Genomic DNA, 21,554 nt, shown 5'->3' with positions numbered 1-21,554 from the left:
TTGACTTCCGTGTCAAACTTGTGGAACAACTGCTCAGGAAAAACCTGGATGAAGATGGGAAACCAAAGCGAATAAAATCCTCACGAAGCGACTTGCTGAGGTTAAAAGGAAGGCATTTTCCCAGAAAAATCCCCCCCACCGAAAAGAAAGCAACACCCACGCGGAGATGTGTAGTGTGCTACCAGACTGGCAAAAAAGGTGCTTCAGAGAAAAAACTGAAGGAAACGCAGTACTGGTGCGAACAGTGTGGAGTTGGCCTCTGTGCCGCACCTTGCTTCGAAAAGTACCACACGAAAGTGTCTTTCTAGGACTGCCGAAAATTAGCTGTTGTTCATGCGCTTATTTTACGTGCCGTTCAATTTTTTTTTCTTCATGTTCTTTTTTGACTGTGTATCGAACGCTGCAAGATGCTTTTCCGCAGAGCAATAGTGACATGCAGTGAAACCTTCTTTAAATATATTTTGATGAAATTTGTGCAATAAAGAATCCCTATTCTATCGAATGAATGGTGCCATTTTACTCAGAAAAAAAAGCTTTATTAAATTAGCAAAAAAAAATTTCCGGTATTTTTGGAACGATTTTCCTCATTTCGCGCGGGAGGGAAAGGGTTAAGAAACTCTATGCCTGAAACAGACAACCAGACAAGAATAGAAGAGGCATGGTTTCTTTGAATTCTGCCTTTATTGTTGTCTATGACTGCCTCTGAATAAATTAAACTGACCCCTGCTGCCAGACTCCGCCTTGGAAGGGGGGGATCAGACAGCACCCATGCCCAAGACTATGGTACACACTTGCATAATCGAACGTGCCTCACTCAGCCCATTGTAGTGTGGAAGCAGTGACTGACGAGGAGGCACTGGAGAATGAGAAAGGGGGGGAGTTGCATGAATGGCACGGCCTACGTACGGGGGAAAACAATATTGAGCTGGAAGATAAGGCTCTCTTTCTTGCAGAACTCGGCAAAGAAGCGTGGCATGGTCATTTTCGTTGCACGTGGCGCATGTTTGCAGTCACAAGTGCTCGCCAAGTCAACAGCATCATACCTCTTGCTCCATCATGGTCGTCTTTCTTCACACCCCTACAAGGCCTTCCCGTCTCTCGTCCCGTGACCAAAAATTTACACTTTACAAAAATACAAGAGGGGAAGAAAGAGCAGTGGGAGGCGTCAGGCCACTCCACTGCTCCGGCTCCACTCCTCTACTGCCGCCGCTCCCCCCCCTCCCTGGTTTGCCTGCGTCGCTCGCTTGCTGGCAAAAACCAATTATATAAGGCGGTGTGTGGTGACAGTATGTGGGCTTGCTGGCTGGCCGGCTCTTGCTGATTCCTCTCTGCATTTGGGGCGCAGGGTTTCTGCCAACTTTCAACGCTTGCTCTGTTTAGTCTACGATTGAAAGTTGAGCAAAACCGATGAGCGCCTTGTCATCCGGGGTGTCCACGGCAGCCTCCTCGGGTGTCTGTTTCTGCAAAGCAAGGAGGATGTGCACACACGGTTGAGCAAAAACGCAAATAAAGGCGCGTGGAAAATTCGCAGTGAGAAAAGTCGCATAAATCTTAATCAGTTCCGTGTAAATGCAACTAATTCATTCATCCTGTTTGTCTTGCAACTGCCAATGAGACAAGCTGACGACGCTTCTGACAATGTATGTGTACTCCAAAACCAGCATGCTCCACACTACAGCACCTTCAGGCACGTCTCTTGATTAGTACCAGCAATTGCTAAAGAACAAAGGAACCCACCAATGCAAATGTGGTCGTCCTCAATGTCTGGTTGTCAATCAGCTTCTGCAGGTTTGCAGCCACTAAGCAGATGAGAAACAGAGTCAACACTAAGAACTTCAAGAAACTAACTAAGTCTTTAAGCAGAAATGTTTACTACTACTCACCGACAACCACGTCCTTCCCATCTACAAGGCCAGCACCAACAAGCTCTGATGCGATGCCATCAGCAGTGTCTAAAAGGAAAAGAAACATCAGCATTCCTGCACATCAGCTTATCACGAAGAAAAAATTATAAAGTGCTGAATGCAACATCTTTTCCTTAGTTATAATACTTTTATAAGTTATAGTTATAAGAATGTTACTTTTCCTTTGAGCAGATTTTTGGCAATATGGCCAAGGACAAAAGCCCTAAACAAAGCTTATGCAACCAAAACATTGCTCTCTGTACAGCTGACCAAAATGTGATCCAACAGTTGTGCCTCCATGCTCACCTTTGTCGCGTGTGAACTCGAACCGAATGTCGTTCAATTCTTTCCTTTGATTCCTGAAAGAAAGGAAGCACGTTTTAGAAAGAGAAATAGCGTTATGTACGAGAGTGGCTCTGCCTCCCTTTGCCAACAGCCTTTCCTGTGTGACCGAAGGGCATTAAAAAAGGTGCACTCACAGTCAAAAGTTTATGGAACACAATAAAAGGATATTACTGGCACTGAATGCTTGCATGCAAGTTAAAATAAACACACTCAGCCTAAACCTCCAGTGTGTGCAAACTACATTTTGCACCATTAAATCATCTGACATTCATGCAATTCCAAAGCAGTTAGTAACAGCCATAGTAACGTTCAACAAGCTTATGATGGCAGCTGTGCATCTATGTTGGATATGAATTCGTATAAGAATGGCTAGCCTAGGGCACATAGTAGTGCCTTACAAACAAGCATTGTGTTCAGAGCAGAGTTCCAGTGCCACAAACCTTATCCTGAGCACAAGGTTCATGGTTTCTGGAGATGAGACTGGTGCTCCCGCTGTTGCTGTTGGCACCGGTTGAGGAGCAAGTTGCTGCGCAGGCACTTCACTTGGTGCTGTGGGCTCAGGCACTGGTGGTGGCTGCAAAGTACACATGGCCTTTTCCCAAAACTGCGAAAATTGCTCACTCGTGCCCAGCAGCTAACTTGCCTAACCTTTTTTCGTTATTTTGGTTTCCTAAGCTGGCACAGTGACTGCGACGTCAAAGTGTAGGGGCACGTAAGGCATAAAAAAACCTATAAAACCTCGTTGATGTGATTCTGGTTACAAAACTTCCCGGTTCGTAAGCTCATCGCGGGCGATGGAAATGTCTCACTGAACTACACTATTTTTCTTGTACATTGCCCGATAACACTTCTTTGGCTGCTGCAGTATGATATAGTAGTCAACCGATTTATGGGATTCCAATAATGTGGACTTCTACAATATTTTCCCATGCTATCTCGCACCCTTCGCAACTGTTGTTATCCATAAAAACTGATTGTCACTGCTTCGCATGGCGCATACATTCCATGAGCATGACCAGCAGCTCTGTCACAGTCGTGAAGTGGCACAGACATGACGTAAGCATGACTGGTTGATATAGTCTAACTAAAGAGTTACAGTGGTTATAGCTCAGCATGATCCACTTCTGCAGGGCTCTACTGCACATGCTGTGCGCGTGCGCACAGACAGTGCATGGAAGAATATCACAGTAGCAGATTGTGCTATGCTATAACTCTCTTTTATCGCAATATATAAACAAAACATGGGGAGCTGCGGAGCATGTGATTTTTTTAAGGCCAATTTTTGCAAGAAAGTGATCTTTCTTCAAGTTCACGGGTTTTTCGGACTCTTTATTTGGACCATTTCTTGGGTCCCACTGAGTCTGAAAAATCAGCTGGTGACTGTACACAATATATGGTAACAAAAATATGAGGGGCATGACTTCACAGTTAAGGCCCCCCATACCTTTGTTTGCTGTCAAGCACCACTCTAATGTTGTCTGTCACCAGCTATAAATTCTGGATCATCGCAATTCGAACTGCTGACCGAAAAGCAGAAGCGCATCAATCTTGGCACCATCAAAATTCTTGCACCTCCTTGACACCATATGCTTGACTCGAAAGTTGACTGGCTCAAAAAATCCAAACCTTGTGAACAGCTATTGCTACCTGGCATAGAAACCCTCAGCCAAAGCTAAAAGAAACATTATGCAGTACCATCTCTCATTACTTGCTCACAGCTGTAATTTTTTCCATCAGACGGTTTTCCGCAGCCTTTTCCCCTTTGGGCCCTGCTTCGCGGGACAAGGAAGTGAATTAAATAGGTTAATGGACTAAAAGTGGCATGGACTACGGACACCGTAGAGCAATTTAAATATGCACGGACGTTCTACAGTACACGGGCCAACCACTAAGCCAAATCCAAAGGCTACGTTGAAATTTTTGAAAAATTCTAGTTGAGTGACGTTTAACAACCAACTTTACGTGTGCGAACATTAGTGGATAGGGCGCATGTAGTGTAACTTAGAATATTGCTGCAGTCTCCACCGTAGCAGTTCCTTTCCAGTGACTTGTTTGCTTACATACAAGAAGGCCAAGACTGTGAAACACAGCGTAAGAATGCAGCGATAACCAACCGCTGCTGCCATGGCTTCATCGCAGTGCATTGAAGCGAAGCATTCATAAATGAAGAAGAGACTCCGCTAATTTTGGCCACTGTCGTAGGTCAGATGTGGTGCAAAGTTTCTTCCCCATCAAGAGCAATACAAATGCCGACTGAATTCTGCGAGCTTTAGAAAAGGAGCTATTCAAATCTTACGCAAGAAAGGCTAATAGAAATTTTTATGGTGAAAATATCAAAACTGCATCTGTATCTCGTTCATCGCATTTCTCAAAATATGGCGATTTGAATCACACGCTTTCCTGGTTATACTATTTTTACCTGCATTATTTAAAAACCATATTGACAAGGCTTTGCTGTTATTTTTAAAAGCTGCTTCATCATTTTCATTCACTACAATTCTTATGCCAGCCTGTCATCTCCAGAGCCATAAAGATAATGAAAGAAGGAGTAAAAATAAACCAGTGTTTTTTGTAAGTCAAACATAACAGCATCACAGCCACTGTTAGCAGTTTAAGTACAAGCACCAAACAAAATAAATTCAATTATAAACTTTCACTGAGCAAGGATTTGCCCTTGGTGCGCTGATCCACACACATCAATTTCTTGCACATACAGCAAAGCACTTTTTGAACAAGTGACCATATTCTCCAGTCAGACAAGTTTGATCCGTGGCACCTTGAACATTTGTCACAAGATTTAATTGCAACTTGCAGGTGGTCACATCCCAAACTAAAATTACGAAAGCTGCAAAAGAAAGAGAAAAAAAAGAAAGGGAAACTTGCTTCCTTCAGTGCAAATGAAGACCCTTGAAACGAAAACCCGGTGCACCAGCATATTTCAGCAAGTACACAAAATCTACACAAGAAAAAATCGTCTATATCACTATCCCAGGAAAGTAGCAGGGCTCTGCAAGGTGCTGTTGGTACACTTTTCAATATTATTTGCCCACATGGCTGCCCATACACGGCAGTCAATTTATTGCATGTGGCATCCCCATAAGGCAACAAAAATCGAACATGAAGCGAGCCCTTTTGAATTTTAGTGCCTATCGCTCTTCATCTCTATGGCAACAAGGCCTGCAACGTACTGCCCACAAGCCACACCACATGAACACAGCAATAGGACAACAGCAAGCGACCTACCGGTTGAGAGGGGATGAGATTGCTGGGTGCCGCCGCTCCTGACGTGGAACCAGAAGAGGTGCCTGATGTGGTGGTTTCATGGTCGGCGGGCAGGGCGTTGTCGATGGCACTGTCCGACGAACTTGTGGACTGGTTTGCTTTCAGGATGGCCTCATCTCGCGCAGTCAAGTCCTGTGAAAAAGCGGGCGCACGCATTTCACAAAACGGGCACCACTTCCAGCCCCAAATTTTGCCGCACAGCTACACAGTTTGTTTGGGACTGCGTGCATGCGAAGCCCAACTTGATCAATCAATCCACGAGAAGTCAAGTTTGAACGCTTCCACACAAACTCATGCGAATGAAAGGTCTACTCAAGCCACACCACCCCATTTCGTAAAAAAATAGAAATGAAGGCAAGAAACATGCTAAATCTACTAGCTAAGCTGCTAAATCTACTCAAGCACACAGCCAGGAATAATCAACCTAGCAGCGGATTAGCGATTCTGGGCCTGTTACAGCCTGCCTCAGCCAACATGACAGCAGCTCACAATTATGATGCCCTTCAGCACAGCAAATGCACCTTTACCACGATGCAATGCCGACTGACCGCAAAGGGATGCACAAAGCACAACTTTGCCGCAGTTGCTAGCCGGGCAAATGCTTTCTGGATTTTGCATAGCATTTGAAAGCTTTCTCAAAACACACCCTCTCGTCCGGCGAGTCTTCATCATCCTCTCCATCTGACCAGACCCAGTCGCCAGTCTCGGTCCGGTGCAGACGCCCACTTGTGCCGGGGACCCGTCTGCTATTTTTAAGCTGCAAATTCCATTCAAGAGAGACATGGGCATAACAGCCTACACTCGAGCCATGCAAAATCCACAGTGTATAGAACACAAAAAAAGATGTGTTCCTTCGAAAAACAGAACTAACAACAACGGGGAGATTCTGAAGATTCACCTTCTGAGCCCGAGCCTCTATTGTGGGAGCACACGTCAACAGCGTCTGCATCAGGTACTTCTTGTCCTGAAAAGTATTGCATAAAAAAGAGTCACGTTCAGTGTCAAAACACAGTGAAAGTGCAGTCTTTTGCAGGTTTTGTGTCAACCCCGTTCTGAATCTACAGAGAATAAACTAACTACTGCCTACTACTGTTACTACAACTAGGTTTGACAAGAGGGGGTGCCTATTGTGCGCCAATCTTGCCACAAGCTACCCTGCTCAGAATAAGCTCAGTGAACAAGGAAGTCACTTGCTCCTGCAACATTTTTTTTTTTTTTTTTTTTTTCAGAGCCATGTGAGAGCCTTTAGCACATTTGCAGACGATGAGAAAAAGATGCAAAGACTAACTGGAAGTAACGAGCTATTTGCAATTCTACAGCAGCACACATGCTACATAATAGCCGGAGACTTTGAAACATCGAAAACTCTGCAGCCTTGCCACAAAACAACTTGTCCTCCAAGTCACTCCCTGCCGAAGATAAAAGTTGTGTCAGCAATGCGTACCTTTGCTTTCTTGAAGAATTGGTGCTTCAATAATTCTGTTGCAGTAGGCCTACAGAGATGAGTAGGAAAAGAAAGTTGTCAACAAGTGCTAGAAGCTTGATTAAGCAAGCCTACTGCATTAAAACAAAAAGCAACTAAAGTCAAGGTGAAAGCTCCATTCAGTATTGCTTTGACCATGACCCATGGCAAAGCCATAAAAAAAAAATTAAAATGCCACCTTTACTTCGGGGCATTACAGTATAGCTCCAAACCCACCCAGTTAAGTCCACCACATCAGAACATGAGTAAAAAACGAAACGTGAGAGCAAAGAGAGGAAAAAAAAAAAAAAGTGAAGCAACTTTCTATTTAGCTGTCCTGCTTTTTTTTTACCCACACTTTTAACCAGGTATGCTTTTAACCATCACTAAATGTATACAGTTTCTATTCATTGCAAGACGGTGGGCAATACTGCTGCACTACCAATAATGGCCCATGGATGCCACTGAACACCCTTGCATAATTATACAATCGCAACAGAGTTTCGAAACATTACTTTCACCGGTACACAAAGTCACTTAATCTAGCCACCCTCCTGCAATCAGGTTGACCTCACCGTGCTTCCCAGAGGCACCAGAAATGTGTTGCAAATCCCACCCCACATTCAAAAAATACTGCACATGTCATTACCAGAACAGAGGCAAAATTTGAAGCAAAGGACACAGAAACAGAGTCACTGGATGTAGTAAGAAGCAGCGCTGCCACCTAGCGGACAGTGGTGTCCAGTGCAAAGAGAACATAAAGTAGCACTCAAAGGTTCCAACCTCAAGGCTTTCTGTAAGGAAGTCAAACTGCTCAGTTTAGTGTGCCAATAATAGATGTGGAAGCTCTATGTGTCGGGAAAGGCAATCTACTGGGAGAACGCACCTCTTTGTAGGGTCTTTCTGCAGGCACTCGGTGATCATCTTGCGGATGGACTTGCCGTAGTTCTTGTACTGGTCCTTATCTTCACCAACCATCTCGAGCGTGGGGGGGTCATTCTGGAGCGTCAGCATCAGCACCTGCAGAAGCGGAATAGCGAAGGAATGCCAGTTAATCTCGTGGAGGCCATACTGAGCGCGGGTTTGTCGTTGCTTCGGCCCACAATGAGCCTTAGGACTCGGTTCTCTGCAAACTTCAGTTATGTCAATAAGTTTGCCTAAAACATTATTCTTTTATTTATTATTTATTGATACCTCAAAGGCCCCATTTAAGGGGTATTAAATGAGGGAGTGGTTGACTAGTACACAAATCATTCGATAGATGATCTGAAGGTTGATGGGTCGGAATGAAGTACGTACGGTGTTTGGCAAGTCATTCTAGTCATATAGGGTGCGAACAAAAAAAAAAAGACAGATGTGCAGATGTCCGGGCAGCAACCCCCTAATGAACATATTTTTTTTAAACAACATTTGAGCCAGGTTGGTCTTTTAGTACCATATGTCGGCTGAACAAATATTTCTTTTGGTCAGGCCCTACTCTATTAGAAAACACATGAAAAGCCAGGCTTATCAGCAGCAAGGGATGACAGTGGGCTTCCAACGAGCCTGGCTCGTCCGAGTCAACAGGTGATCAACCATAGCCTGCACCAAAAGATTACTTTGCGTTCCAGTTAGCAAGGTGATGCTTCTTGCTTAAAATGGAGCTTTTATAAGCACCTAGGAAAAAAAAAAAAAAAGATAGGATTCAGATATCACTGCCAGAGCCATTTTCCCCAACAAGCAGCAATAATGTTAAGACCAATTCTTGCAAGCAAAGCTGACGATCAGCTGCATAGCCATTTGGTTCTGAACGGTGATCACAGAGTTGTTTTTGACCGATGCCACGGATTTAGATCAAAGAGCGGGAAAGAAACAAAATGTTCAGTTTTAATCCCGATTAACTCTAAAATACAGGCATCTATTTGTTGCCAAACAGATATCAGCAAAGACCTGAGCTTAGAACAAACAATGAAGTCATCCTGAATGCTTAAAGGGACACTAAAGAGAAAAATGAAGTGGGCTTGCATCAATAGAATGCCAGTTCCTGGTTACAAAAAAGCCGCTCTTACTGCTAACAGAGCTGTTATAAGGTAGTAAAGGGGAAGAACAGGAATACAGGTATCGCCGCCATAGGCTTCCAAAGCACCGTCGAGCGGCGCTGCTGCTCCTGACAGGGAGCGCCATCTCTGACAGAAAAATAGAAACTGGGGATAAACGCGGCGGCACCACCTAGGAATCCCATGCAAGTTTTCTCCTTTCACTCGCTCGCTTCTGCGTACGTGCAGACGTCTCGTGCTGCTTTGTCGCGCGGGCACTCACTGGACGCCGCCGGCTCGCTCACTGCCTTCACGGCGTGCGCCGTGCGCTTTCTCTCGCACGAGCACACGCATTGACGCGCCCCCGCAGGTTCACCGCGACATGCAACCCGCATTCCGTCTTGATTGGGCAACCTGACGCGTACTTCCATGAAGAATACTTTATTATAAGCAGGAAACTTCTTATTCACGTCTGCACTGTAGAGCAGACGACAGACAGGGATGAGTAAATATTGATCTTGAATGCGTCCCACGTTAGCAAAAAGGTAGGAATGCATCTCGAGGTAAGTCCGCTATGTAATTATATTGTCGTACATAATATCTTTAAAAACTGCTAAAGTATCATCCGTACTGTGGAATAAAGTGGCCCGCTCGTTGACCATCGTTTTGGCCTGTAGCATGCGATCTGTATACGGATTTGTTTTTTTATTATTACGACGTTACCAAAGGAAATTTCGCAGTAGAGGAATAAGTATATAGTCCGAAGGAGGTGTTTCTTCAAAGACAAGAACGCTAGCAATCTCATAAGCACATGCGTGCTCCGTGTGCTACACGCGATATAACCGGCTCGCTGGCTCGGAAGGCAGGTGAAACCCAAGCTTGTACTACACAGTGTTTTATTTCAGTTCTTATTAAATGGTTGCGCTTCATTTATGATAATATTTAGTTTGCACTCACGAACCCTGTGACGCGAATGGGGTGCTCCGTGCGAGTAGTGTTAGTCGAGCCATAGCTAGGATCACTTTTGTACTGCACTTCCGACATATCTTCGTTAATAATAATAATAATAATAATTGGTTCACGTATTGGCCAATTTGCGAAAATCTGTAAAAGCGTCTCAGCAAGGCATGTTTTCCAACGCTGCCCCCACCCCCGAAAAAAAAAAGGCCTCGTTCCTAGATATTTTCTTGGTCAATCTAAAAATGAAAAGGCAGCTGTGGACACTTAGGGCACATTCACACATCAGTCTCGATTGCGGACGTCACATCTGTTGATTTGGTTGCTTTCAGAGCACTCACAAAGCAGGGAGAGATCACAAAAAATCGGCAAAACTAGACACGTGGGGAGCGACGAGCAGGATAATCTTCCATCCTCTTCACTTTTTATGCATGGTTTTTAACCACTGTACTTTTTTGATGGCTCTCCAAGCCGTCTTTGTCAACTGTCAACATTTCTGAGTTTACGAAGAAAGGGGAAATTAGCTCTTTTCGTTTCCACAAAGAACGCGAGACTTCTCAGAACGCTGTGATGGGGTTGAAAAACAGGTATTGCGGACACGCTTCTAAAGGAATCTACAAAGTTTCACACGTGAGCCTCGAATTTTGGTGCTTCGCCTACTATTGTGGTTTCCCATGGCACAATGCTACTTAGTACATCCGTTCCGCATCAGCGGAATCGTTTTTGTATCGCCAAATAACCACCAGGCGCAACGCGATCGCCGCGCGTGCACAGGAATCTAGCGGAGCGGCTGCTCCGGCGAAGCCCCATCGTTTCACATTTCGCCACCACGCCAGGAATGCGGCGCTGCCATCGCGCGGCGAAACTTGAGCTTGGGTTCCCTATAGGCAAAACGACCGAGGCAAAACGACCGAGGCTCACAACTACAAATCACGTGACACGCAAGGGATCCCGGAGGCTGACAAATGCAAATTACGTTGCACATTTGAATGTGGTAGTAGGTTTTGTCGCAAATATGATAACATGCTTTTAACACACGTAAACAACGGCGAAAAGACAACGCAAATGCTGCAAGGCAAATATAAATATATACTTGGCGGCACCACAGGCGTCCACTTCAGTTTTGGTTATGTTCCGGCTCAGGCACTTCGTGCAGCGCCTGAAATATGAGCTCGGAGCAGCAGATGCGCCTGCCTTAAGTGCGTATCGAATGAAGACCATGACTCAGCAGGCACCTACGAAATATTCTCCGCTCCCCGCGCGCCAGCAATCATGCAGTCTTCTCTTGCGTCATAGTGTGCGTCATCCTACCCTACTACGTAGTAGGAGAAAACAGTTTGAATTCGACCGGCGGGAACAAAAAAAACCTCAACTTTTTATTGCAATATCTCAGCAATAATTCAATTTTTTGCTGCCGGATATGCAGCGACAGTGTCGCCAAATGCCGTTTATTAGATTTTGATAGCATATATGGGTGTCTTTAGTGTCCCTTTAAGAACTGCTGCGCAGCTTCCAAGAAAGAAATGCACTCAGCCTTTCTAGCAGCATTAGTTTTTCCAAGCGAAAGGAAAGAAAAGAGCATAAAGATATTAGCAGGCATTTCTTTGTCCGCACTTTTGACATGACTCAAGGGTGAATATTAGGCAAACTCTTGCACTTGCCTTCATGGGGGGATATTTGTGGTAGGGAGCAGTCCCCGTCACCAGCTCAATTGCCGTGATCCCAAAGCTCCAAATGTCAGCCTTGAAGTCATACCCTGTAACCTGCAAAGGCAGCAATCGTGAACACGCAATAAGACAGAAATAAAACTGCCTCTCGCTAAGCCTCACTGATTAATTTGCATTGATACAGTGGCACTGAGAAGAGCGTGTTGAGTACCATCAATTGGCATCCAATGACACTGCAACGCAGAAAAAAATGAACGCAACTGAACCGCAGCAAAATGTGTACAACAGACAGAGTCAAAGTTGGTCGCAATAAAACGGCGAGTTTCTAGCATAATCCACGGTGAGCAAAACAATTTGCATTCGAGGAAATAAACAGCACTGAGCGCTCTTCTCCCAAACAAGCTGAGCGACTATTGGAGGTATGCTAATCTACATCAGATAGAGACACCGGAATCATTTGCGATGCTCACCTCTTATCTTTTCGTTTTAGTGCTCTCGCCAATGCACGAATCCAAGAGCACAATGAAATGCACCCTGTCTATTTATTTTTACAACACGGTGAACAAACAGCTGCTTTAGTTCATGGCTAGTGAGCTTTCACCCAGTGTGTGTGTGTGTGCGCAATCATGGAATTGACTGGCTACTCCAGACGCCCCCTAGCCACAACTAAAGCCGCTGAAGCTTTGCAAAGTAACAATGAACTCTGAAGTTTTCAGCATCTGGCTCCTCCTGGAGTCTTTGAAGGGCTTTTCTGTCGACCTTGTCACTGTGAATACCGTATACACGCGTGTAATGGCCGCACCCCGAACTTTAGAAAGAAAATTGGAAAAAAAAAATTTCCCGAGTAAAAGCTGCACCATGAGTTTCAGGAAGTTGGGCAGTGCCGTCTACTGTGCAGTGCAAGAAATACGGAACGTTTTGTGGTTACTGCCACCAGGTGGGGCCCAAAAATCAAGTGAAACCCAAAATGAAGCGTAAGGTTAGAAGTAGAATTGCTAATAAGAATTAAGAACAAAATATTTGAGGAAAAAAAAAAAAAAAGTCGAGCATGGGGGCAGCGGCTACCACCTCCGTTACAAAGGAGGCGCTCCTAGCCACAGCGATGCCCGCCCGTTACAAAGGGTGAGGCCAGCAAATCCAATCGAATCCAATCCAAGTCTGTTCGCTCCTCCGTTTTACAGCCATTTCCTCGATCGCCTGAAGCACATCACGTGCGATCTCTGCGCTCGTGAGCTGAAGATTTTCTTTTTCCTCGATGGGAAAATACGTTAGTTATACCGCTCACTTTAAGCTGAAAGTGATTCACTACGCGAAAGAAGAAGGAAAAAGAGCAGCTGGACGAAAGTTCGGCGTTGACAAAAAATGTGTACGGCGGGACAAGCCTGAAATCCCGACGAGTTTAGCGGAGGAGGACGAGGAGCTTTTGACAATAATAAAGGCAGGTACCACCGCAAATAATTTTTTCGCTGTCTTTTTTCTCATGTAATCACCGCACCCCCTGATTTTCACCCCAATCTCTGAAAAAAAAAGTGTGCGGCCATTACACGCGTGTATACGGTACATGCAAGCATCAAAAGCTACCATCTTATGTCATGCAAAGGAGTCTAGCCACCCTGTATCAGAAGTCATGGCTTCATTGACCCATGGGTAAATTATAACACTTAGATTTTCTCCTGCATTCACCTGCGTACATCGCTGACATGAATGCACCTAAATCCTTCCCTGAAGTAATTGTAACAACCAGGGTTCTAACGATAGAGATTTTGTGTTCCCCATGAAGCTCATGTCTCTAGCTTACCTGCTCCATGACTTCAGGAGCCATCCAGCACGGCGTGCCCACAAAAGTGTGCCTCGACTTCTGTCTCGACAAGTCTCCACCAGTCGCAAGCCAGGAGCTCACTCCAAAGTCTGAAAAACGAGTCAGTCAAGCACAGGTTACTACTGTCCTACGGTGAACTCTCGCAGACAAAGAAGAAAAAAGCAAAATCAATAAATTATAGGGTAAACACGGCAGAGCAGAAAAAAAAGGACACCAAGTCCTGCCAATGTTTCAAGCATTCGCACACACAGCTTTGAACTAAATGCCTACGAGGATTCTTGTAAGCAATGGATAACAGTGTTGAAAATAAAGCTACACAATACAATCACATATTCCTGGTGGTGCAGCATATTTTATACTATTATTGCAAGAGAGAGGACAAGAAGATAGTGTTCACAGCCATATGAAATGAAGTGAGCAAGTTTGAAAGAGAGCATCAGTGTGCCAGTGCTTTGACATTGCTTCATTACTCACATCATATATTAAAGTACAAATCCAGACTAACAACCATTCATACCGGGTAAAGAAGGAAGAGCAATTCCTTAGATCATGTAAGTTGTTTCAGTGCCTAAAATCACAAACACTCTAAAACCATGCACACTTCTTTGATATTTGCTACGATGGAACCATCGGCATTTACTTTCAGAAGTCTCGAGATAAAAACTAAACAGTCCGCACTCCCCACATAAATTCACTGAAAGGATGAAAGGCTTTTCCAACTGTTCCCAGCATAGATAAGACGTAGGAGTGCAATGCACTCAACTGAAAGCTTCTAGAGTACTTACAATAATCTTGCCACTGCTCACAATATCAGTGTAGACATAGCTCCTATTTCGTGGTACTCGAAATGCATCCACTTAGACAAGGTCAATTCACAAGTACCACACGAAGGAAACAGCGCGTTAACCACCCTCCTTTAACAGCTTACAGTCCAAAAGATTAGCACTGACAAACCTCACTCATAACTAATTTTGATACACATGGCAAACATCCCTGCACATACTATATGTGTTTGTTGGCAAGCAGCAATAAAAAAAACTCGAATAATAATTTAAAAACAAGTCAAGACCAGCGTCGGACCTACCCGCAATCTGCACAGCACCGTCTTCACCAAGCAGGATATTTCCAGCTTTGATGTCTCTGCAAGGCAGTTAATAACCGCGTGTGATTTCCTCAATCTTCGGTACTAGCACACCACTTTACATGCACTTAGCTGGAATAGGTACTACATTTTTCAGATAAATACCGAAGTAACTAGAGTGCAAAGTTTGTCAGCTACAGAAATTAGCCAATATTTAAAAAATATATATTTTTTACCGCCTTGTAAGATGCACACCATCTTAGCAGACTATCACTGCATGAAAAAACTGTGGCAGTGTTATCAGCAGCATCGTGGGGATTTCAGAGAACAAGATGAATAAAAAACAGTACTCAACAAGCTAACACTAGCAGCATGCCAACAATTTTCAAATGTCAACTCTAGATTGATTTAATATCACATAGCACTCGGACATACAAGCAGTTCACAGCATAAGAATGAAAGAAGTAAGAAAAAATACCCATGAACACAGCAGAAAACGTACAATAGACATCAAAAGGATGCATCAAACCAGGCATGCAAGTAAATATATATGGCGGGGAAGCCAGAAGAAGCTAAGATTGTACAGCCTAACCACTTGTATGAAGCAGCCATAACAGGTGTAGTATTCACAGCTCACCTGTGAATCTGGCCATTGTTGTGAAAGTACTCTAGACCCTTGAGCACCTCCTTAAGGACTGTGGCAATGGTGGCTTCGTCAAAGACGCCATGTTTGCAGTCCTCAGTTTTCATCTTGTGCTTGATGATGTCCAAGAGGGAACCTGTAAGAAACGAGAGAGAGAGAGAAAAGAGAGAGAGAAAACACTGATTGCACTTGTCAGCATGTAAGGCAATCTTGAAGATAAATTTCTCGAGAAGGAAACATTGAAGAATGCTCCCAGTACAGTGAACAAGACTTAGTACCATATGTTTGAACATGCAAACTTACAGCTCTCACATTATGCACACTGTTTTCTCATGTTAGCAATGCAATGAAGCACACATCATTGATTAAGGTAACCACACAAAGTGAACATATAAATCCATGCCATTAATAAAAATCACATAGCAGGGCTTCTATGAAAATCTCGACATCTTTGTTCTTTCCTGCCCAAGATGCCTGTAGAAAAAGGCATGACAAAGGCCCTCAGAAAAATGGCCAAATTGAATAATAGCTACTGTGCACATAAGGAAACAGCATTCTGTAGGCAACTAACTGCAGTGCAATTAGATTTGAATTAAAATGTATCCAATGAAAGTTGAGGTTGAGGCATGTATGGACTTCTTTAAGAAGCTCAGGGGACCTGTAAATCACACAAAGGAACAAAAAATAATAATAATAATAAAAAAAAAATCTTGTAAGACACTTTTCTCAAGGCATCTAAAGAAGACAGTTTGAAAACCCCTTCCATGGAGGCATGATATGGGCTTTTGTTACAGTGACTGCTGAAACCAGTCAATGGCACAACATCAAGTCATGCGACCACTACGGCTGACAAAGAGACAAATACGGCATTGTATGGTACGAAAGCTGGCACTCACCACCCGAGAGTAGTCTTATGACAAGCCACAGCTCTTCCTTCACCACAAAGGAAGTGTAGTAGGTGACCACATTTTCGTGGTGGCAGGCACTCATAGCCTGAATCTCTTTCTGCAATACAGAACAAATAGAGGCAGCAGGAGGATAAGCGAGCATGGACCAAATGGGTACACAGTGCATACCATACACAAACACAGACAACAACACGAACGGAATGCAGACATGCAACCATAATCTTGCTAGTAACACAGTGTAAATTGCCACACATAGTACTTTCTTCTGTTTCTCGGCATTCTGTGCAAGGTTCCACCAAAGGACATTTTCTACATTTCAGATGACTGTTTTCTGATATTCTTGCTAGCCGTACATGAACACAACTCCCATTACAAGTTGGTACCACACGCTTTGTCCCCTTTAGCAGGGATCCAAAATTTGCTCAGCACTGGCTACATGAACCCATTTCACTTAGAGTATTCGTCTAACCAGCTTCAGATATTCACGACTATTAAAACCCACAGGAACAAATGGAGGTACAGTAAATGCAAACCAAATTCTACATACACATTAGCTGCTAGCATTCCTTAGCATTCAAAACTGTGCTCAAAAGTTCAAAAAAGTAAAGTTTGACATTATAGGCAACTCAAAATCCTAAGGATGCTTGGAACAATAAAAAGCCCCCTCAGGTAGCAGCTACAAGAAATTGTTAAGCAGGCATGACAACTCGGGCTTCAGGCATGTCAACCTTGAAGCTGCATCAGATATTCAAAACTAGATACGTACTGTGCAATGTGATTTAAAAACATGAGCATTCACCTACCAAGAGTTCCTCCATGCTTGTGTTCCATTTCTCCAGATTGATGCGCTTGATGGCACATTTCTCCTTCCTGGGCTTGCAGTAAGCTGTGTGTACAGTGGCAGTTGCACCAACACCTAATCAACAGGTAAAAAAAGATAACGAGACACACCTTGTTAGAGGAATACGAGATAATAAATATCAGTGTACTGGGAAAAACATCTTTTTTGCTAGTGAAGACAATAAGGTAACCACAGTTCATTACCAGCCACGACAAAACTGCCGGCCCTGGTTTGTTATGTAACGAGGTCACAAAAGGTGATTATGGCATTCAAACTGCAAGCTTAAGAAGCTCAAGAAGCTTTCTTCACTAGGCTGTTTTTGTCTGTAGGCAACCATCTCACAATGTATTTTGCACACTGGGAAAATGAATAGTACAATAAGCTATTCAAGGTTACGAGGGTTTACCTTCACACCTTCTCATCCAAGCAAGGCCAAGAAGTCATAGCATGCCGAGGAAAAAATAATTGCAAAAAGTGCCAAAAGAGTCAAATGAAAACAAAATATAAAAAGGACTGTTCAATGCTCGTTTCTCAAACCCCCTCCTTTTTTCTTTCACCCTGTTGAGAATACTGTTTGTGCCCCGACCTACCAGACTGATCAGGTCAAAATTCAAGCTCTGCAGAGCAACCAATGAGGCACATGTACACACTTGCATAATAAAGTGTGTCTGAGAACAAACTAACATTATCATCTACAGTAAGACTAGTGGCACTGCCTATGTGGGCTAACCATACAAGCATATCAACACAATCCATGGAAAAAACTAGAAGCGGTCAATATGGATACTGTGCATGCCTGCCATAGCATCTCGTTGTCATTGCCAGACAATAAAATATAATTGCATCACAAATTAGGCAGCATGCATGAAACAGCTACGCATATTCATACTAATAAACGCACCAGCTGCTCAACAGTAATAAAAAAAAAAAAAGAAAGAAAGAAAGAAAGAAAGAAAGAAAGAAAGAAAGAAAGAAAGAAAAAAAAAGCGCTCGCTCACATACGAGCAGTGCCAATCAGGTTTGACTCGCAGTGAAATCTGTATCACAAGACACACTAGTTAGAGTTCAAGTAAAATCAATACGAGTTATATGCTTCGAAACACTCTACGGTGATTCAAGATGCACAACAGTATTTCCGATGTCTCCGCGGCCCGCTTAATCAGCGCCAGAAAAAGAGAACCGATAGACGTCAGATAAATGACTAAAGATGGACCATGGCAATGACCCACACCCTGCAGATTGGCTGACAATAAGCGTTTACCAACGCCTGCCCGATAAAAATAAACGGCGTTTATTATCTGCGCCGTCTTATCTGAGCAAAAAAAGAAGAAAAGAACACATCGACCATGCTTGCTGTTCGCACTCATGCACATACATGATTTGTTCGCGGCTGTCTGACTGGCTATGGAATTTCGGTGACTCAGAGGTTTCTCTAAAAAAATCTCAATCTAGTCGGTCATTTGCTGCAGTCTGCATGCGGTTTTCCTATCAAAGTTTTCATCCTGATATCGCGCAATGAACTGTTAAGAAATGCTTCATTTTCGCGCAGCCTCGCGTCTTCCGAGCGAAACAGCGAAACTGTAGCGTAAACAAAAGATACCGTGCCGGACGAAGCACCTATCCTGCGCACGAAATAAACACATACACCGACAGAATGAGAAATGCACCAGGGTATGTAAACAATGCGGCATGCGTGCACGAAAAGCCAGCGCTCTTGCGCAGAAACGACCAGTTTCGCAAGCTTAACGCGGAACGTGAACAATTTTCTGTCAAGGTAAACTGCAGCACGGCTCCCGCGGCTTGACGGAGTCGCACTCGAAAGTCCTGACGAAGAAAAAAAAAAAAAAAATTTCGCTATCAGTCTGCAACACAAGAGCGCTGGGCAGGCTTCCCGTCTAAGGTTCCGTCTCAATGGTGGACGTTCTGAATTTTGTGATAACTGGTGAGGCTGCAGAGCTGTCGCGAGAATGTGCTAACACAGGCAAAAGCGAAAGGATGCGACCATGTATGAGCGATAGCACCGGTGTACGAAGACACAGTTCGTTATGAAGCGGCTAGCGTTACGGAAATTAAAACTTACGGATATCTAAGCCACAGTACTTGACTACAAGCCACTGACCGATGGTCAGCAGCAGACGACGTCCGAGGGGCCACCGACGTTTCGGAAAGGCAGCCTCGCGGGCTGCACGACTGGTTGGCGATGCTGTAGCAAGCTTAGCGCTGACGCCCGTGCCACCGGCGCCTGTCTACAAGAAGACGTTGGTGCCCACATCTCGGCCGAGCGATTGCGCGAGCGCTCGAAACAACGGCTGTTACTCAGCGCCGATGTTGTCGACGAGCTGTAACCAGTGCCGCATCGCGCAGCCCGCACGTTCAAGTTTGCCGGCTAGAGCGAAGAAAGGGCGACCGCACCGCTCTCCGGCATAAACAAACGCAGAAATAACGAGCTGTCCGACCTTGCTCGATGAATTAATGCCAAAGTGAACCTTTCGGACACGTTTAACAAAACGCCGACACTTACCGATGACTTCACCGAGCTCGTAATCCTCCTTTAGGTTGGGCCACGAACTCGACGTACAGCCCGCCTCCGCCATTTTGACAGCGAGAAGATCAGGAACGATGCTTCCCCGCCTAGCGGCCTGATCTCGAACTCGTTGAACATGGTTATTCGAGAGAGCGATGGCGGCCGACTCGCGGCGTCGGTACACACCGGGAGAGCCTTGAATCGGGATGCCGGCTTTCTCAGCCACTCGGGAAGACCCCTTCCTGCGAAGAATCAAGCGCAAAATCAGCCAGTGTCAGGTTGCGCCCTTTCGAAATGTAGAACTAACAACGAAAAAGAAGAACAATTAAAAAATCATAAAAGGAAAGGGTTGTGGCCTTCCTGCAGGTCTAATATTTATTCAACAGAGAGCCACAGTGAATAGACATCGTTAAGAGCATTGAAATGACTGCAGCGATTTCGTTAGATTGTTCTGGAATACTCATGACCCGGCCGAACAGCTTCCGTTCCGTTCTTTTTTTATCGAAAAGTGTGAATGCCCTCCGCGCGTCTGCCGACAGTCGACACTGCAGACGCACTATTTTCCATTCTGTTATCAATTCTCGCTTGCAGCAGAATTCCACCGCATTATTTTATTTATAATTTTGTCTCTTTTGACCTACTCCGCAGAAAACAAGTGGAATTCAATGCGGTTACAAGAAAACATCAGACGTTGTCGATAACGAAACTGAAAGCTGACTACTTGAAAGCATTGAAAGCACCTCTCCAGGTTGGTTGGACTTTTTGTTCACTATTACCTTATTTTCTTATCACACATATTAATCGTTGGCTTGTTTGTGGGAGTCGCTTCGTGGCGCATATTGAATTCCCTGTTCTTGTAATGAGCACACAGTTGAATTTTGCTGCATATTAGTTCTCTTCCTGTCTAGCGCTTCATGAGTGAGTTTGGGTTTGCGGCAGTTCATTGGTGCGCTGACAACTAAAAATGTTATTTTAATCCAGCATCAATTTTAGTCGATGCTCTAGCGCTGTTAATATGAACCTTCCGCGCGCCCGATCCGATATATTGTCCATATACGATTGAAAGAACGGCTCCAATATGCATGGGACAGCAACCACAGAAAAATCCGGATTTTAATTTCGACAACCTGCACCGATATCGCATAGCTGATATGGGAGTTTTTGAATGTCGCCTCCATCGAAATTCTATCGTATTTATCGCAGGCTACTCTGTATCCATCTTTATCCACATTAATACTATTTTGTGAGCTCACCCCTTTTGTAATGTCCTTCGTAGACCCTTGGGGAGTAATAAATAAATAAATAAATAAATAAATAAATAAATAAATAAATAAATAAATAAATAAATATATATATATATATATATATATATATATATATATATATATATATATATATATATATATATATATATATATATATATATAAATTGGGTTTTAGTTTTCGGTTTTTATTTTCTGAGCATGCGGCTGACTTTTTTCGGTGTTTTGCAAACACAACTTCTGGTTGTTTTTTTCGGTTAATATTATTTTCTGCTGAAGAAATATCGTTTTTTTTTTTTCGTTTTTTCGGTGAGATAAAGACATTCGTGTACAGTTAAAAGCGACTTAGTGTACATTTTGGCTCTTTTTTTCTTGCCTGTTGTTTTATGTACTTTTATTAATTGTAGAGTTGGTCATATATACAGCTAATAACCTGGAATAAAATGCTATTACCATGAGGAAAATTAGTGTCAGGACAAAACGCACATGTAAAAGATAAATTCACACGTTTGACAAAGGAGTAACTGATATTTTATCACGATCAAATTTTTGCATCAACCAAATCGCTTAAAAAACAAACGCGCTTCTGTCGGCTTGTGTCTGAGAAGTGTCATGTGGCAACAAACTGGCGGGCTTTGGTCTCCGCGATTTCCTGAATACGCTTGCGCTGCAAATTCTCTGATCGGTCCTTCGCCCCTCGAAGTGCCTGCCTTGCGGCAAGCGCCCCTTATCGAACGCTTGACATGTCTATGACTCCATGAGGGTCGGGAAACACGGCTGCCATTATTTCTCCATTCGTAAGACCATGAACAATGCCTCAAAACCCTCAACCGCTGTACTTAAA

At 43.9% G+C, this 21,554-nt stretch overlaps 1 protein-coding gene across 5 annotated transcripts in view; it reads right to left on the bottom strand.

Annotated features, from left to right (window-relative positions):
- Positions 1 to 662: 662 nt before the first annotated feature.
- fray (oxidative stress responsive kinase frayed) overlaps positions 663 to 21,554 on the bottom strand; it is a 156,476-nt gene continuing 135,584 nt past the window's right edge. For all 5 annotated transcript variants that reach the window (XM_084595354.1, XM_084595356.1, XM_084595352.1 and 2 more), the window contains exons 2-18: positions 19,446 to 19,690; positions 16,887 to 16,999; positions 16,072 to 16,180; positions 15,170 to 15,311; positions 14,536 to 14,591; positions 13,431 to 13,540; positions 11,627 to 11,728; positions 7,880 to 8,013; positions 6,976 to 7,024; positions 6,430 to 6,495; positions 6,178 to 6,288; positions 5,493 to 5,663; positions 2,690 to 2,823; positions 2,211 to 2,263; positions 1,884 to 1,952; positions 1,738 to 1,799; positions 663 to 1,460 (exon numbers count right to left, since the gene is read on the bottom strand). In XM_084595354.1, coding sequence (XP_084451480.1) covers positions 1,377 to 1,460; positions 1,738 to 1,799; positions 1,884 to 1,952; positions 2,211 to 2,263; positions 2,690 to 2,823; positions 5,493 to 5,663; positions 6,178 to 6,288; positions 6,430 to 6,495; positions 6,976 to 7,024; positions 7,880 to 8,013; positions 11,627 to 11,728; positions 13,431 to 13,540; positions 14,536 to 14,591; positions 15,170 to 15,311; positions 16,072 to 16,180; positions 16,887 to 16,999; positions 19,446 to 19,690 — 1,810 coding nt within the window. In that variant the 3' untranslated portion in view covers positions 663 to 1,376. The remainder of the gene's footprint in view (positions 1,461 to 1,737; positions 1,800 to 1,883; positions 1,953 to 2,210; positions 2,264 to 2,689; positions 2,824 to 5,492; positions 5,664 to 6,177; positions 6,289 to 6,429; positions 6,496 to 6,975; positions 7,025 to 7,879; positions 8,014 to 11,626; positions 11,729 to 13,430; positions 13,541 to 14,535; positions 14,592 to 15,169; positions 15,312 to 16,071; positions 16,181 to 16,886; positions 17,000 to 19,445; positions 19,691 to 21,554) is intronic.

Source organism: Amblyomma maculatum, chromosome 2 (genome assembly GCF_055883805.1).
Source record: "Amblyomma maculatum isolate TAMU_Amacu chromosome 2, ASM5588380v1, whole genome shotgun sequence".
Classification (NCBI taxonomy): Eukaryota; Metazoa; Arthropoda; class Arachnida; order Ixodida; family Ixodidae; genus Amblyomma; species Amblyomma maculatum.
The sequence above is the reverse complement of the archived record's forward strand: the minus strand, read 5'-3'. Positions and strand labels throughout refer to the sequence as shown.